Here is a 16,576-nt window from a genome sequence, read left to right on the forward strand (position 1 = left end):
GTTTCTAGGAAAGAATTTTAAAAAAAAAAGAACCCTACAAACCTAAAGGACATGTTTTGATAAGTAGTAAATAAAAAGCAAAAAACTTTCAGGTGACATTGCTGAGATGCTCTACCTTGCTCTGTAATCCCGTTTCAAGAACACGGTGTTTTGTAAAGTGTGGCCCTGACCAGAAGGGTCGGTTCGTGAACTTGCATCAAAACAGACGATTCTTTATACAACAGTGCTAAAATGGGACTACTTTTCACATTCTTATAAATATGAAGCTCACCTGTTGCTTACAATTTTTTTAATTTTGTATTCCAAGTGTGCATATTGTACACTTTTTGGGGATATGCGTAGTAATGCTATGTGTGATTTTCTGGAGGTTGATAACTTGCTTGCGGTAGATTTTCTTTAAAAGAATGGGCAGTTACATGCATACTTCAAAAGTATTTTCCTGTAAAGAAAAAAGTTATATAGGTTTTGTTTGCTATCTTAATTTTGGTTGTATTCTTTGATGTTAACACATTTTGTATAATTGTATCGTATAGCTGTAATGAAATCATGTAGTATCAAATATTAGATGTGATTTAATAGTGTTAATCAATTTAAACCCATTTTAGTCACTTTTTTTGGAGAAATACTGCCAGATGCTGGTGTTCAGTGTAATTTCTTTGCCTGTTCAGTTACGGAAAGTGGTGCTCAGTTGTAGAATGTATTGTACAGGCACTGACCTTTTATTAACACCTGATAATATGTACATCCCATGTAATAGAAAGGGCAACAATAAAACAGTCGTCCTAAAGAAAGAATATGGCAGAAAATGATCTGTAAGCACAGTCTATTTTCTTTTGTCCAGAGCAATCCTAGTTCCTCTTGATCTTCCCAATATTGGAAGCTAAATAAACTCAAGTTTCCTTACTTTGCATTCAATTACAATGATTTGTGATGAAATTACATACTGCCACATCAGGTGGTATACAGAAATATAATTGATGACTGTAATTCTGTCTTTTGTGTGATCTAGACTTCCATTAACTGGTGGAACGGTGGATTTAGAGGCTCATCACTGTAGTGAGATTTCAGTGTACCTGGAAAGCAAGCAAGTAGGTGAAACAATACAGTAAATAACTAAATGGGCACTGTGCTTAGTTTAGGCAAGGAATCCTGGAGGTTTAAATGCAGCAGGACATGAGAGAACTATAGGGCTTGGCCACAGCAGAAAAAAGAAAGCTGTCATCGTCTTTTGGCTGTCTTGTTTGAGTATTTCTTGGAACCTGCTTGGATGCCTTTTACTTTAGAACAGGAACTCTTGGTTCTCAAAGAACTTCATGGATTTTGGAAGGTCGGGCTACAAGTGGTTACTACTCGTTTGTTCAAGTGTTCAAAATTAGAAATTTGCAGATAATACAGTAACAATGTGACAGATTAATAAACATAAGAGTGTACACAAATTGAGAAGTATTATTTTTTAGAGGGATGTGACATGTATTTTGTACTAAAAACTGTTAATCTTTTTCTGAGTTTGTTTCTTACAAGGTTTGTCAAACTTCATGGCTAACACAGTAAGTCTTAATTTTGAGACCAAGACTTGGGAAAAAAGCCTTGATAATACAAAAGTACACTGAAAAGTAAGAGAATTGCCATCTGTACCTAAGTTAATCTGAACTCTGTGGTTCTAGTCTGAGGTTATCAGGGGTAGGAAGAGAGGTGGACTATTTAATTATAAGGAATGCACTAGGACTTTGGCAGTATATATATATTTTTAAAAGCAGTTATTGAGCAGGATAATATTCTTAAATTTGTATAGTTACAGTTAAATTCTGTATTCATTTAAATTAGTGTCTGTCCTTTTTGAAAGGAAATAAAATGAGTTCAGTCTAGTTCTAATTGACCTTTTTTTTTTTTTTTTTTTTAATAGTACATGTGGTTTTAGTCTTGCACGAAACTGCTCTCCTGTGTTATAAAGTGATACCAATTATACTGAGTTGCAAAGTAAAGGGATTTCTTGATAGTGTCAGTTGCTTATCCTTGTTACATTTGTTTGCCACTGAGTTACGTTTAATCTTGATTTGAAGCTGTGCTGGGAACTGAAACTTGTATTGTAACTAGTTCTATTGAATCTGTGTAAGAGCATCTCTCCAAAAAATTCATCTAAGCCTCAAATTAGTAAGTATTCAGGGCTTCCCTGTGTCTAAAGAGCAACATTTAGCAACATGAAAGATCTTGCTTTGTTAACTAGTGAATTTCATACTGGGATTGAATGAAAACTTAGAGTGAGCAGCTTCTGTAAGTTATTTATGCATTATAGTATAACTGGCACTTTGTGTTCTTAAAACTTCAGGATTAGTTGATTGCAGAGCTCTCTCTGTGCATTTTCAGTGTTTTGAGAGTAACAACAAAGTGGACTCCACAAACTACCATTGCCAGCCTCTAGCCATAAGTTCCTTCTTTATAGCATGAATTTGTGAGCAAGCTCAGGTAAGAAGAGGAGAGTATGAGGGATGGGAGAGTGCAGCCTGTAGTTTTTAAAGGGGCAGAAGATGTGTCTGTTCCCTCATGCCCATTAAACTTATGTTACCTTGACAGGTTCTCCTGCAGTTGAAATAGAAGGAGAAAATTCTGTGAGACCACATGTGCATAAGTTCCTGAAGCTTTCCATCTTTTGAACTGAGTTTTTTAATTGTAGAACTTAATATACTTTTTTGCTGTGTCTGTTCTGCCTGTAGCAATAGTTCTTGTTTTAAATACAGGGCAAATGGAACTAAGGTACTCATTAGTTCTAGAGACTACTGTTGTTAAAAAGTGAGTGGGAAGAGCCTAGGTACAGCTTTGAAATGGTAAGTGAATAAATTCTTAACATACAACACTGAGATCTCCTTTATTGCATTTTGCTAGAACCGTGGCCATGCTTGCCCTTGGCACTAGTTATCTTCTTTTTGGACCAAGAAGTTCACTGAGATAGCACAGTCTGATCTTTTTTTTTTTTTTTTTTTTTTTTTTTTTTTTTTTTTTTTTTTTTCTTTGCCACAGTCACAAATTGTCAATCAACTATACATAGAACATGTGAATGAAGAGCAAAAGAAGAGATGCTTAACGACAAAAAAAAAGTATTGGGACTTTAAAATATTTGAATAAAACTAATGTTTTAAAGTGGTTGTGAAAGATGTTACCACTTGGTCCTCAGTTGCCCTAAGGTTCTCACAGGATAGATTTCATCAGTGCATGCCTTGGAAAGACTGGAACTGGTCGGTCTTTCTCTTCAGTTCAGATGAATAAACTCAAGGACAGCTCGTAATGACGAGCATTCCTGAATATTCAGTTCTTTGATACTCAGTTTATATTACATATAATATAAAAGACATTAAAAATGTATATATATTATAAGCAGTGGTTTATAGTAACTTCACTAATGTTCCTGTGTTGCTTCAAACTATAAAGAAATAATGAAGACTTCTTGAAAGCTTTGTATTAACATGAGATTCGGTATTCATTTGATCTACAAATTGATCTGCTATCAAGTTGAAGAATGCCAGTAGTGTGAAGTTGGTTTTAGAGTAATGTTTAAATGCTACTCAGATGGCTACCAGTTGGTGAGGTCGTTTCACCTTATCCATCTTGTTTCTCTTTGCCAAAGGTAAATCAACTTAAGTTTATACTCGCAATCCTGTATTTGGGCAGTTTTCCTTGGAGGTTTGAATTTCTCTGAAAGTAGTCTAGAGCACTAGTTTAGGACACTAAATATTCTTCTGGAGAACGCTGAATTTATCAGATCCTGACCCCTCCTGAAGTAAAATGGAGTGTTTTATGCTGGTTCAGGCAAATGAGTAATTTTGGCAATAGCACCTGCAGTTTAGACAACTTCATAATTCTCTTCGTAAGTCCTCTTTTTTTTTTTTTCCTTTTATCCTCCTTGTAGAAAAGGTCACAGATTTAAGATCGGATGCTAGTTGGATACTGTTCCTTCTTGCAGACTTTACTCTCTATTGCCTATTTAGATGTTGGCATAAAGTTTCTCTTGTAAATTACACAGCAGGTTCCTGTGTAACTTGGAAATTCTGCAGGAGCAAGTTCTATAGAAATAATGGCTAATTTTTGAACTGAGATGGAGAGAGAGAACCCGTCGAGTCAGCAGGACTTCCGGATTCTTCTCTTGACACCACACATATTGTGTTCCCATTGGTTTAAATGTGGCTTCTCTGTAGTTGACATGAAAGTAAGCAGCATCTATGTTGATATTTTAGTGTGTAGAGATACTGTTGAATAATAGTTTGCCTAGAGGTGGAGATGGCAGTGAATTATCAGTCTGTACCAGCAGACAGCCAAGTGTCAGGGTGCCCTCTGTAAGCAAAATGGTGTGGCTGTAGGGGTTACTGTGTTGTGCAGTAGACTTTGTCAGGCTCTGAGCATAGCAGTGTCAAAGTAGGCTTTCCACCCACCAGAGAAGGAGAGTAATCTGACTTTGTATTTAGGCACTTGTAAAAAGTACCAGCAAGGCAATGGTATGTTAGAACTGTGAGAGTTGAGTGTGATAATGATTGTATGTTCTTAGAGGGTCTGTACATCCAAGGTTATTGAATATCTTTAAGAGAAGTGTGGAAATCTAATAAAATATTATTAATGATATGCTTTCAGCTGGGAGAGGGGCTATTTGGGGTATCTAATAGATGTGTAAAATAGCAATGATTCACTCAAGCAGTGGCCTCTGAAAAAGTCTGAGTTCACTGAAGGCAGTTAGGATCATTTGGCTTTCCTTCAGTGAATTGCTGTTCGTAAGGTTTGCAAGGCAGTTGCAGAGACTGCCAAAGTGGTACTTTGTCTGGAGCAGGCTGACAAGAATGTGTACGTGGGAGGGAGGATTGTGCGTAACAAGTGAGAAATATTTTTGAGATAAATCATAGAGCGGATAAGCAGAGGAATGAGCTGGACTCATTGGGAAATAGTGGAAAGCCCATACACAAAAAAGCTTGGTGACTGGATGTGTCCTAACAAATCTGCTTCAGCTACAGCTCATCAGCAACTGGTTGTGAAACAAAACTGTAGAAAGCCGTTTTATGACTCTTCACAGTGTTTATGGGATGACTTAATGGGCTCATGAATCACGTGTTTGTCAGAGCTGCAAGATGCTCCCCAAAAGCATCACTAATGTTGCCAACAGCAGTTTTGGCTTGCAAAGTTTGTGACAGCCTTACACACAGAGCACCATGCACTTGCTTTAAAACATTTCTTCTCTCCCAGCAGAACAAGATTTGGCCATTGGACATGAAGTCTTGGGTTGCAATCAGAATTTGATTGGAACACCTTTTTTTTTCTTTGACGTGTCACAGAATTTCTTACATCACAGTTCAAAGGGGATGGGATTGGCTATTGCTGCTTTTTGTCAAAACTGAATTAGTGGAGCTGAAGGTCTCCGTGGGAAAGGTGTCACTGATTACCTGCAGCTATCCTCCCATAGCTACGTACCCAATGCTTTGAGCTTCCAGAGGATTTAAATGAATCCTGTGACTCCCACTGGTAGAAAAAGCATACGGAAGTTTATTGTTTGGAACAGCATTTGAAGGCATAATACTGTGGCAGGTCTTTATGGTATTTTTATGTGGAGTTTTTTGGTTTTTTTTTTTTGTTTGTTTTTTTTTTTTTTTTTTTTTTGGTGTTTCAGTTTTGTTCTGCTTAGTTGTTTAGTGAGGGAGCTTATTAGTTTTCTTCTTGCATGGGTTACAGATGGAGGATTTCTTCTTCAAGAGAAAAGTTTTGTAATATGAATCTGAAGAGCAATGGACTGTAAACTAACATTGCTCAACTGCTGTGGGAAGTGTATCTGATTCTGAGTGCATTACCTCAATATTTTTTTTTTTCCAAGAGTGTGAAATGGAACTGCATAGTCGTTCCATTGTGAGCAGGCAGGGAACCCAGGAGGAACTTCCTCTTCCTGCAGAAAATTAAAGGTAAGATTTATTTTTCCATATCACCTTTAAGTTACCAAGTTTGAACATCACTCCTAGCCTGTTTGGAAAATTCCCCCATTGTAGGTTCTTCATTAGATGAAAGTACATGCCTACTTCTCTCAGCAGGCAGAAGCTGGCCACACAGAAGGATGAGGGTCCTGCCTCCTACCTTCCTGCTGTTAAGGAGCACCTCCTCAGAACCTCAATGAAATTGTGTGGGATCAGGGATGTGCCTGTCCAAACAGACATCCTATATGAGTTTGTGTCCTACCAGAAGAGTTTGTTGGTCCAACTATGGCCAAACTTCCTTTTAGGGTCTGCCTATTTTCCTCTGCTTTTCTTTCATGCTGCCTGTGAGCATATGTAAATTCCTGAACATAGCAACAAGCAAGTTGTCTTCCTTGTGGTTTCAAATCTAAGCTTGGCCCAGCAAGAATCACTGCCTTCTCTGTTCTCTTGCCTTTCCCCAGAGACAGACAGTCTATTAGATTCTTCATCTCTCACCGTGATGTTACCATGCCTGATACAGCATGTTGCCTTTGCTAAGTTGCTATCTTCTGGGGCTGCTTTTCTGATCAGAAAGGATTTCATTGCCCTTTCTGCTAATCTACTATTTGGCACACTGCTAGGCTTTAAGTTGTCCTTTAACTAAGTACATATCAGAAGTCTGGTTAACAACAGCTGTTAACGTAGTTTTCTAGCATCATAGCAAATACATCTAATTTCACAGAACAAACACATCTGTGCTGGGTCAGCTTTTATGTTTAGGTTTTAATTTTTTTTTTTAATAGTGGCTTGAGATCTGCTATAATAACTTCTGTAAAAATTGTAACTCTGCAACATCTACCTTTGCACAGTGTAATTTGTGTAATTTGTCACTGAAAAGTTTTCTGTAGCATAGAAATTTCTCATGTTCAAGCTTGTTTAAAAGTAATCTCAGCTTCTCCGGGACATTGGGTCAAAGCTTTGTTTTCATTGCTGACATTGTGTAAGCCTGTGGTTTTTTCCGCCTCTTGTCTATTTAAACATGTTAGTGGCTGTAATTTATAGCACTGGTATGAGCCACCCAGTAACAGGGTGGGTCATCAAAGAGAGTAGAGCACAGGGACTTGATGGTAGGTGAGTTTTGCTCCCAGTGAGTTTTACCTCTATTCCCTTCTGTTGAGAGCTTCTCCCATCCAGTGTCCATAATGCTTGTTGGAATGAGCAGAATACTGTTCTCACTTGGCCAAATGGGCTGACAGCAAAAGTCTACTAAAAAGGAACTGAACCATGTTTAGAAAGACTGAGGCAATTTGTAGCTTATTTAAATGCTTGAAATGACAAGGATTTCAAGCAGCTGACATCAGGAAGGTTGAAAGCAGCCTTCTTCTACAGGCAGTCTGTCAGGTTGGGTATTAGGAAAAATGAAGTGCTCAAGATATGTTTAGATATTGTACTAAGGGACATGGTTTAGTGGGGAAATATTAGTGGTAGGTGGACAGCTGGACTGGATGACCTCCAGTCTTTTCCAACCTTGGTAATTCTAAGGACACTGTTTGCTTTTTCCATGTCTTTTATTTCTGTGCCCCAGTTTAAAGCTGTTCTCACTGAGAGAGTTCTACTTAGACTGAATAAATGTGGAGGTTGAAAGGTCCAAATACTCCCCCTACTCCATTACAGGACTGGTAGCTAAGTATCTTTAAGTGAGCTGCTTGCTGAAGAGGTTATTATGAATAAGCAAGGTCAGACAGCTTCCCTTCTTGCTTCAACCAGCTGATGTACTTCAAGCTGGAGCAAGGTGCTTTCCTTCCTGGTAGTGTACTGAAGGCAGATGGAGAACATGTTTCTTAAGGCAAAAGCCAGAAAGCCCACCCTTTTGCAAGCTAGATTTAAAAACAAGGAAGTATTTTAGCAAAACATAAGAAAGATTGAAGAGTGGATCTCAATATCTTTAAAAAAATTTATTCCCTTAGTTTTATATACAATACTTACAGGTACTGTACAAAGGTGTAAATGGTCTTTGCTGTGAGTTGTGCATGTGCAGCTTAGTAGACAGATTTAACATTCAATTTGAATCTCAGTGCAAGTAGGCACTAAAACATCCAACATACCTTCAAGGTATAAAAACACATATCAGTTTTACAGGTTTCTCCAGCATTTGTTGTTACAGTGCAAAATGCTATGAAACAAGGTTTCTTTATAAAAATCCATATAAATTAAACACATATTGCACTTGTCCCAAGAGAAAATGTAACAAATTTACTGAAGTAGCTTGATATGTTTTAGAGCATTCCCCAGCAAGCATGCACTCCTTTATTTCTCCTGGCCATTTGTGCCCAAAATGTGTGGTTCTTACTCCAGATGTTGAACTGCATTTTAAAGCTTTGACTAAAGCAATTCATCTTGAACAGACTGCTAAAAAAAAATAAAAATAAAACACAGCAGATTCATGTAACAAGGAAATTCTCCACAACCCTTTTTAGTCTTTTCAGTAGCACTGTAACTAAATACATAGAAATCAATATTGTTTAAATTCACAATGCAAGTGCATTCAACGTGAACCATTACACTTACACCCCTTATTTTCTGGGAAGGTATAAAACTTCCAGATCTAAAGATGTGCATATTTCCATGGTACTTCAAGCTGCTAAGCTTACACTACACCCACTAACGTTTTGTGCAATAACACAGGTAGGACTTCTGTACGTTGCACCTTGGGAGAAGTGGCACAAAGTTGCATTAACTCAAAGAACAAAGCTTACGTGGCGTGAAACCACTCTACACACTGTGCACCACCAAACAAGGAGTAGAGGTGAAGGCAAACATCAGTCTTGCTAGCTTTGACTTTCCCTTACTCCTTACTAGCCTTGAAATTTAACGGAAGAAGTAAATACAAGTGCAGATGCTAACTTTGTGCTTGAGATATTTAATCTGAAAGGTAAGGGAGTAGGTTGGAAACAAATCATTTCTTTTAGCAAACCAGTGTGTGAATAATGATGCTACTAAAACCACTGACACTTACAAGCAGAGAAAAGGTAAAACATGAAGCTAGCTTAACATTAATCCGTGTCTTAAACAGTTCAGGGTTACCTGCAAAATGCTTCTAGCATTTAAGTTCCTGTCCCCTCTCCTTACTTGGAGGACTGTATGTGCTCCTGCTACATACATTTCTTTTCTGAACACACTTCTGCATTCATTCAACTCGGTCATTCAGGACACAGGTTAAAACCTGATTTCTGGTACTCTGACATTCTCCAGATCCTCTTCTGGAGCTCTAGTGGTACAGTACTTTCTAAAGGCAGGTCCCCATCTTACTTGGATACTATTGGTTATGAAGTCCTTTATAAAGTCATGTGCTATTTATACAAGTCGTGAGATGAAATCCTAACTTGATGCATCTAGGAGTTCTTTATACAGGTAGCATACATTTACACTACTTGTGCGGATCAGCTGTTTACACTAAGAAGACAGCTGGGTTTCAGATCGAGGTTATAAGCACACGCTGCTCACAGACTAGATGGCTGCTGGATTACTGGGCCTGGGTCACATTCACGAAGGTCATTTTCTGACCTCATGTACATTAGGAACACAGTGACAGTAGCAAAAGTAGCTGCATTGACAGGAAAAGCTCGGAGAAGTGTAGAAGTAAGGCCTCTTGTAAACACCCTCCAGCCTTCCTCATGGTAGCTCTTCCTGACGCAGTCCAGGATGCCCTTGTACTGTGTTACACCTCCAACACCATCTGCCTGCAGCCGGGACTTGATCACATCCACAGGGTAGGTGGAGAGCCAAGACACGATCCCTGACATCCCCCCAGAAAACAGCAGTTTAGGAATAACGTAACTGTCTTCAGCTTCACAGCCCAAGTATCTGGTCATGCAGTCATAGGTCAGGAAGTAAAAGCCAAAGCTCGGAGTCTCTCTGATGACTGTAGAGACCATGCCCCTGTTGATGCCTCTCAGTCCTTCCTTTCGGTAGATTTTAATCAAACAATCCAGAGAATTTTTGTAGTTCTTTGTTTTTTGTTTGTATTCACCAGTTCCCTGAAGCTGCATCCTTGTCTTTGCCAGCTCCATGGGGCAGCAGATGATGCACTGGATGGCCCCAGCTGCCGAGCCTGCGAGGAACTGGTTCAGAGGAGTGTCTTTGCCGAGGGCACGCAGTGTGTTTCCCTGCACACCGAACACGACTGCATTAATGAAAGTAAGTCCCATCATTGGTGACCCAATGCCTTTATAGAGTCCAAAAGCCTGATGGAAGAAGGAAGGAAAAAAAAGTGTTTTTAGCACTAGTGCAGATAACCTCCTGAAGCTGTGTAGAACATGTCCTTTCTGGTTCTCACTCATGCTCTAACTTCCTAACTGTGGACAGAAGATCATTTTAAACTTGATACAGTGTTTGTGGCCATGTGAGATTCAGAGTATGATTGATTGATTATGATATTTGTAGGGTTTTGTTTTTTTTTTTTTAACCATCTTTCCCACCCTTCTCATAAAAAAATACATGAAGATCCAGAACAGGGAAAGCATTAACTTTGTACTTACAGATTCTTGCTTTATGATGGACTGAAAGCAATGGAAGGTCCCACGGTAGAGAGGTTTCTCTACATTTTGAACTTGTAGACGAACCTATAAAAAGTGGTATGAGATACTGTTTTGTGTGTCAAGAGCAGCATAACTGGTAAGTTAGTGTCTTCTACATACATCAAGAATTGCTACGAAATATATATGCACGAGCACAGACTGGACATTAGAATGCCATATGTGGCAAAATCATTTAAAAACATTCTCTTGAGTGTTTAGAATTATTTTGGAGAGTGAAAAAAAAAAAAATAAAGGGAGGAAGATGACTAACTTATTTTGAAAATTAGAAAAAGAGTGTGTGAGAGTACAACGGGGTATGCTATTACCTAGAACTTCAGATAGAAGCTTTCCTGACTATACAACATGGGCTTCCTTTCGCTGCCAAGAATACTTCTGTACACACTAAGCAGTATCTGTACAAACCCAAAAGCATTTTATAAAAAAATTAGCTACAAGTCAAGCGTGAAATAGAGAAGATAATAAAAGGTTGGGAGCTTTTGACAACACATGTAGTGTTTCTGGCTTGAGGCCCTTCACTGAGATGGGATTTTTTCAGAGTTTCGAGGGGAAGAGACTTAAGATAGCTTATGTTCAGATAAGGAAAGGAATAAAAAGTCACTTAGCTTATTAATTCTTAGTCTGCTGAAAGCAAATCACTTGTGAGGGTGTGGCTGTATCACACCTTTAATGTTAGTGATTAATTTTTTCAAAACAGATGTAGTATGTTCCACACAACAGGTGATGTTACTGTGAGTGGTGACACATTTATTCTTGAGGTGGTTTCTAACCTTTGATGGCAAAGTCTGGTTCAGGTTTTCCTGCCAATTTGCTTTCAGCACACTGAAACAGAAAGCCTTGGAGCTACATAGCTCATGCAAAACCCTGCACTGCAGTAGCTCAGTAATTGGTTTCACTGGAGTGGTCAAGTTAGACATCTGCCTTTGATCTCAGCGTGGAGGGCTGCAATTTTCCTTGGAGGAGATGCTTATCAACCATTTACCCATTTACTGCTGTGGCAGCCCGCAGAGAAAAAAAAAAAACAACGCAAGACTTATTTGGAACAAAAGAAAGGATTATTAGGTGTGAGAAATTCCTGACTTTAGTCTTTATATCCTCTTTGCTTAAAGTAACTCCACTACCGCCAGAATGAAAGGCCCCTTAGATTACATGGGTCTAGAACCAATCTGGGGATATGGTTTCTTAAAAGCCCATATTAAGGTTAGTTTTCTTCAAGGGAAGAAAAGAATAGCTTGAGTGTTTTTGACATCACAACATGTCATTTCATGCTTTGTAAGTCAAAGCTGTAGTTTTTAGTGTCTTTTTAATATGCACTTTACTGTATGCTAAGCCATGCTTGGAGACTGAGATAACCTCAGGTCTTCAAAGGGGGAACAGGGTTTTACAATGTCTTAAAGTTCAGAGTGGGCTTAGAGCAGGATTCAAAGCAAATAAATCCTTTGTTATTCAGTCAGGTTGAGGGTTGAAGTAGCTGAGTTTGTTAAAGCTGCTCAAGAAGCAGTCCCATAAGTAAAGCCATACATGTCAATGAGCTGTCAGAACAGCACAAAACATTGGTCTGACTCCATTTATCGTTTTATTGCTATTATTTCAAACCTCAGCTGTGAGATTAGAGGGCTTCCAAACATAAGGGGTTTGGGAGAATTACAGCTTAGCAGCCTTTTTACTTTTCCATATGAGCACCTTTAGCAAGTTAGAATAATCAATACTGTGTATATAGGTTTAATTTCCTAGCAGTGTAGAGCTTCTACTACTTTTAACTACGTCATTTATGAAACACTGACTAACGTTGTAGGACTAAATATTCAGAAAGCTGGAAGTACTGACACATCACACCTAAGAAAGAAAAGCAGCTCTTAGCTTTGAGATTAGATGGCAGCACCTGCAGCAGCAAACTGCTAGGTGAGGCTATAATGTATACAAAGCTTTATTTCATGGGTATTTGTATAATAATCAACAAGTTCTAATTTAGTGTGTACACCTATGGGGAGGATGAATCATTTACAGAGTTCAGCTCTTTATTTAGTCACTGACCAGCAATCATCACATCCTTTCATTTTGCTTCTTTCCTATTTGAAGCTGCTATTAATAAGGCAGCTGTCACAGTGACAAGCTACAAGTTCACATTGTTAAAGACTTACACAAAAGGAAAACAAACCAACAAAAAGTCTTCTAACACTCCAAACAATTAACAGTGAAATAAGTGATTTAGAGACATTTGAGCAATTAGTGTCCTCCGAGGATATGCTGTGGGTAAGACCTGAGGTTCTGTCTTACAGCCACTGCATGTGGAAGTGTACATAGTTGAGTAATGCATACCAGAAAGGTTCAGAATAAGGCTTTACATTCACGAATAACTAAAAGGATATTTAAACCCCGCTCCCTCCATGTCACAGTTGTAGAAGAGGGACATATCAGTTTAAAATGGATAAAAGCTTCATAAGTCTTTCAGATCTGTATTTGAACTATTACATTTTGGAATAAATTAAGACTGAGAGAAACAGAAGCGTTCACCTGGGCTATACTTACTAGGTAACTCTCCCGTGATGAGGCTTATCTCTCATCTACAACAAAGTAACACTTTTGCTGTTAATGAAGACAGCCCCTAGCTCAGAAAGTAAAGGCAGTTAAAAGCAAAAAAAGCAATTTTACACATTACATCAACAAACCAGGGCTAAGGAGTATGCCAGCTTTGGGATCAGCTTGGAGGGGGTTTCTCAGCCTGGCTTCCCAGGCGTGGTTCTCCCTGCGTGTCCCACCAGCCCCCTCCCCCTCGTGAAGCATGAGCACTGGCAAAAAAAAAAAGCTTAAAAGGCAAGGTGGAAATGAAATTCTGGCTTATCTAAGCAATTTTCCCACCGTCCAGTTATAGACAACTGCAGAAATGCAAAAAGTTATTCTTAACATACATATATATATACACACACACAACACAGTATGCTTTCTTCTTTTTTAAAGAGTGGTTATGGTGTTAGTTTTCCTCACGTACAGTGGTGACTGTGCCACCTAATAACACAAACATTAGTACTGCCCTCCAAGAAAGGGCAGATAAACATTATCCCTTCTGGTGGTACGAAAGCCACATTCCACACTGGATTTTGTAAAATGCTTTAAATCATCTGGAAACTAAACTGTTCCACTCTACTGTACAGCAAGATGCTTCATCTAAAGCCAATACATCTTTATTACATTAGTCCATCTGCCAGAACTAGCATGAGAGCCCCAGTTTTGCAGGCACTTAAGCGTTTAGTTTCGTGCACTATGAGCTGTTTCACATTAAAAACATCTTCTCCCCCACCGTCCTCCAACACTGAACGTCAGCATGAGCACCGAATTTTAGTGGTTTAGCTGGTTTCAGTGCCATGACTCTCACTTTGAGTTAAGCACGTAAAACTTCACAGGACAGGGAGAGAGGAGACAGCTGTCCCTGTACCACCATTAAAAAAGTATTCAACTCTGGATGCTACCATTCCTGAAAATATTTAGTCAAATTCAACCCTGTTATGTAACTGTCAAGTTTACCATACTGTCAGAAACATACAAATATTGTTTAACTATTTGAGCAGCTTGCACTTTGCTGGTAAGGACTAAAATCCACTGGCTATGAAAATCCGTTCAGTATTGAGTCAGTCACGTGGCTAGAATACATAATATGGTGATGACCCCTGTAATACTATCAGCCCTTGCATATCTAAATTCAGTAATGTAGAGGTACTCCAAATATAGCTATCACAGCTGGCATGCTGCAGTTAAGTGATATGGGTATAACACATTGGTAAATACCTGTCTCCTATACTATTCTTCCAGCATGAGATTATAGGTAAGGCTGCCAGAATGTGAGTCAGGTCATCATCCGTAGCTGAAAAACAGGCTGGGACCCCTGGAGTCCTGGCTAAAGGGCCTCTGGGGAAATTAACATCCTTCAAAAATCTTGTATTTGAGATGGCCTTAGGTACTCTTAGTATGCATAAGGCATAAAGCTAACAGTCAGGAAATATATTTTAACTTGGAAATTTATACAAAATATTCACGTATTATACCTAAAGGGAGAAAAAAGGCCCCCAACAAGCTGCATGCTATGGATTTTTGTCCACTTACATCCCTGGGTTTATGCAATAAACTAATGCCCGAGGAGTAAGTAGCAGATCTTGGGGCAAAAACAACGCAAAGCTTTCAGAGTAGGGACAAAAGAGCTGGAGTTACCACAGAGTAGAAACTCTTCTAGCAGTTAGTAGTAAGATCCTATTTTCAAATGCAGTGATATCTCTGCACTGATGGAATTGGGACTGGTCCAACATTTGTTCATATTACAGGGCTGAATCATTCACACAAAGAATGTTCACTTCTGCAGGGCCAGAGGCTGCCAGTCCATAAGGAGCAGCTAACGAGGCTTGCTCCAAACTTTCAGTCACAGACTGAGGCACCTACACCATCTGGGGGTGTTTGTGAATCTCCCCATCTCCTTAGAAAAAAAGTACTAATCAGGTTTTCTACTTAGAGACAGAAGTGTTTCGTAATCAGCCCACCTTAACAGTGTCGAAGGGATGTCCCACCAGCACTCCGGCAGCACCTGGAACAAAGCAGATGGTGTTATGAGCTTCAGCCACCTTCCTGAGGCACACAGCATGGCAGGAGATCCCCAGTTTGGACTGCAAGCAGCACAGAGTGCCTCTATGCCTCTGGCATTGCTGTGGTTTGGGGTCTACAGCAGCACCATGTTGCATGAATGCTCAGTGATCCCTTTACCTTGAGGCATGGCCGTAGGCAGAGAGCTCAGCATACCTCTGGGGGAAGTTCTGTCAGCAAGCCTCACTCTCATAAAGTGCAGAGAGCCTGGGGCAGCCCAAAGGAGAGGGGCTTCCCTGCGCTCTGCCCACAGCCTTTCCAGGCAGGATGGCATCACCAGCAGAAGGAGCACTTTTACCTTATGCCAGCATCAGAGGGCTTTCCGTGTCACATGCAGGCCTGGCAGTTATAGGCTGCACTGAAAAACATGAGTACCGCCTAATGCAGGGGCTCCTCCAGCTCCATACCTCTGCAATCCCAAATCATTCACCCACCGATGGCCTCTGGCCCCAGAAGTAGCTCAGGAGACACCCCACGTTTGCAGGAAGCGTCCTCTCTGCTGCTCCCCAGGAAGATGTGGAGGAATGCGCTGTCCAGAGGGATGGGGCTGCTCACGGTGCCCAAGGACACCACGAAGGCCAGCAATTTGCCACCTCACCAAAATGTAAAGGCCACGACCCAGAGTCCCTCCGGCAAGGCAGGGATGAGAAGCGGGGGAAAAAAATCTCTTTGCAAATGCAGAGTCAAAACGGTGCGAGAAAAAGTGGCTTCCACCAGAACACACGTTGGCTGCTAAAAATAGCAGAGGGAAACAAGCGGAGGCCATAAGCTGATACACAGGGAAGAGGAAGACAGCAGCAAGCAACGCATCATTCCCCTCCTCCCCTTAACGTTAAAGCTCCGCGTTGCGGATCAGGGGCTGCAGGAAGCCCCCTGCGCTCCTTTCCCTTCCTCCTTCTGCTTGGAGAGGGGCTTTAGCTGAAAATATATGTATATATTTCCCTCCTTCCAAGCTTCTTTCCTCCATCCTTCAAAAAGAAATTTTGTTTTTTTTTTTTTTGTTTTGTTTTTAATTCAGCACCCCCCAACTCACCGCCGACGCATCCCGCGAGGAAATCCAAAGCCATACTCAGCGCCCTCCGCTCCCACCGGCGGGGCCTGGCCCTCTGCGCGCTGCTCGCCGCGCACTGCCGCTGCTCCCCCCGCCTTCTCTTTCTACCGGCCGCCCTCGGCCCGGCTCCGGGCCGCGCCCCCGAGGGGCGGGCAGCGGGACAACTCCCCCCCGCGGTCTGCAGGCACTGGCTGAGGAAGGAGGGAGGGACGGGGATGGGGCGAAAAGAGGCAGGAACCGCGCTCAGCCCTTCTGCTTCCACCCCCCCCAACCCCCGATCGGTTGCCTGCAAATCATTCCCATCTTCTTGAAGCTCAATCAAACAAAAAAAACCCCAACCGAGCAAAGGCAAGTGGATTTGAACATACCAAGCCCGGAGAGCCTGCCCT

The 16,576-nt window shown here is 40.6% G+C and overlaps 1 protein-coding gene across 1 annotated transcript; it reads right to left on the reverse strand.

Moving 5' to 3' along the window:
* Window positions 1-9,415: 9,415 nt before the first annotated feature.
* SLC25A29 (solute carrier family 25 member 29) lies at window positions 9,416-16,203 on the reverse strand (the record flags this gene model as incomplete). The annotated part of the gene is made up of 4 exons (XM_079537939.1): window positions 9,416-10,159; window positions 10,454-10,537; window positions 15,037-15,080; window positions 16,170-16,203. 4 exons carry the CDS (start codon window positions 16,201-16,203, stop codon window positions 9,416-9,418), a joined length of 906 nt encoding a protein of 301 aa, XP_079394065.1.
* Between the last annotated feature and the right edge of the window lie 373 nt (window positions 16,204-16,576).

The sequence above is a fragment of the Tetrao urogallus genome, assembly GCF_951394365.1.
Source record: "Tetrao urogallus genome assembly, chromosome: 6".
NCBI lineage: Eukaryota > Metazoa > Chordata > Aves > Galliformes > Phasianidae > Tetrao > Tetrao urogallus.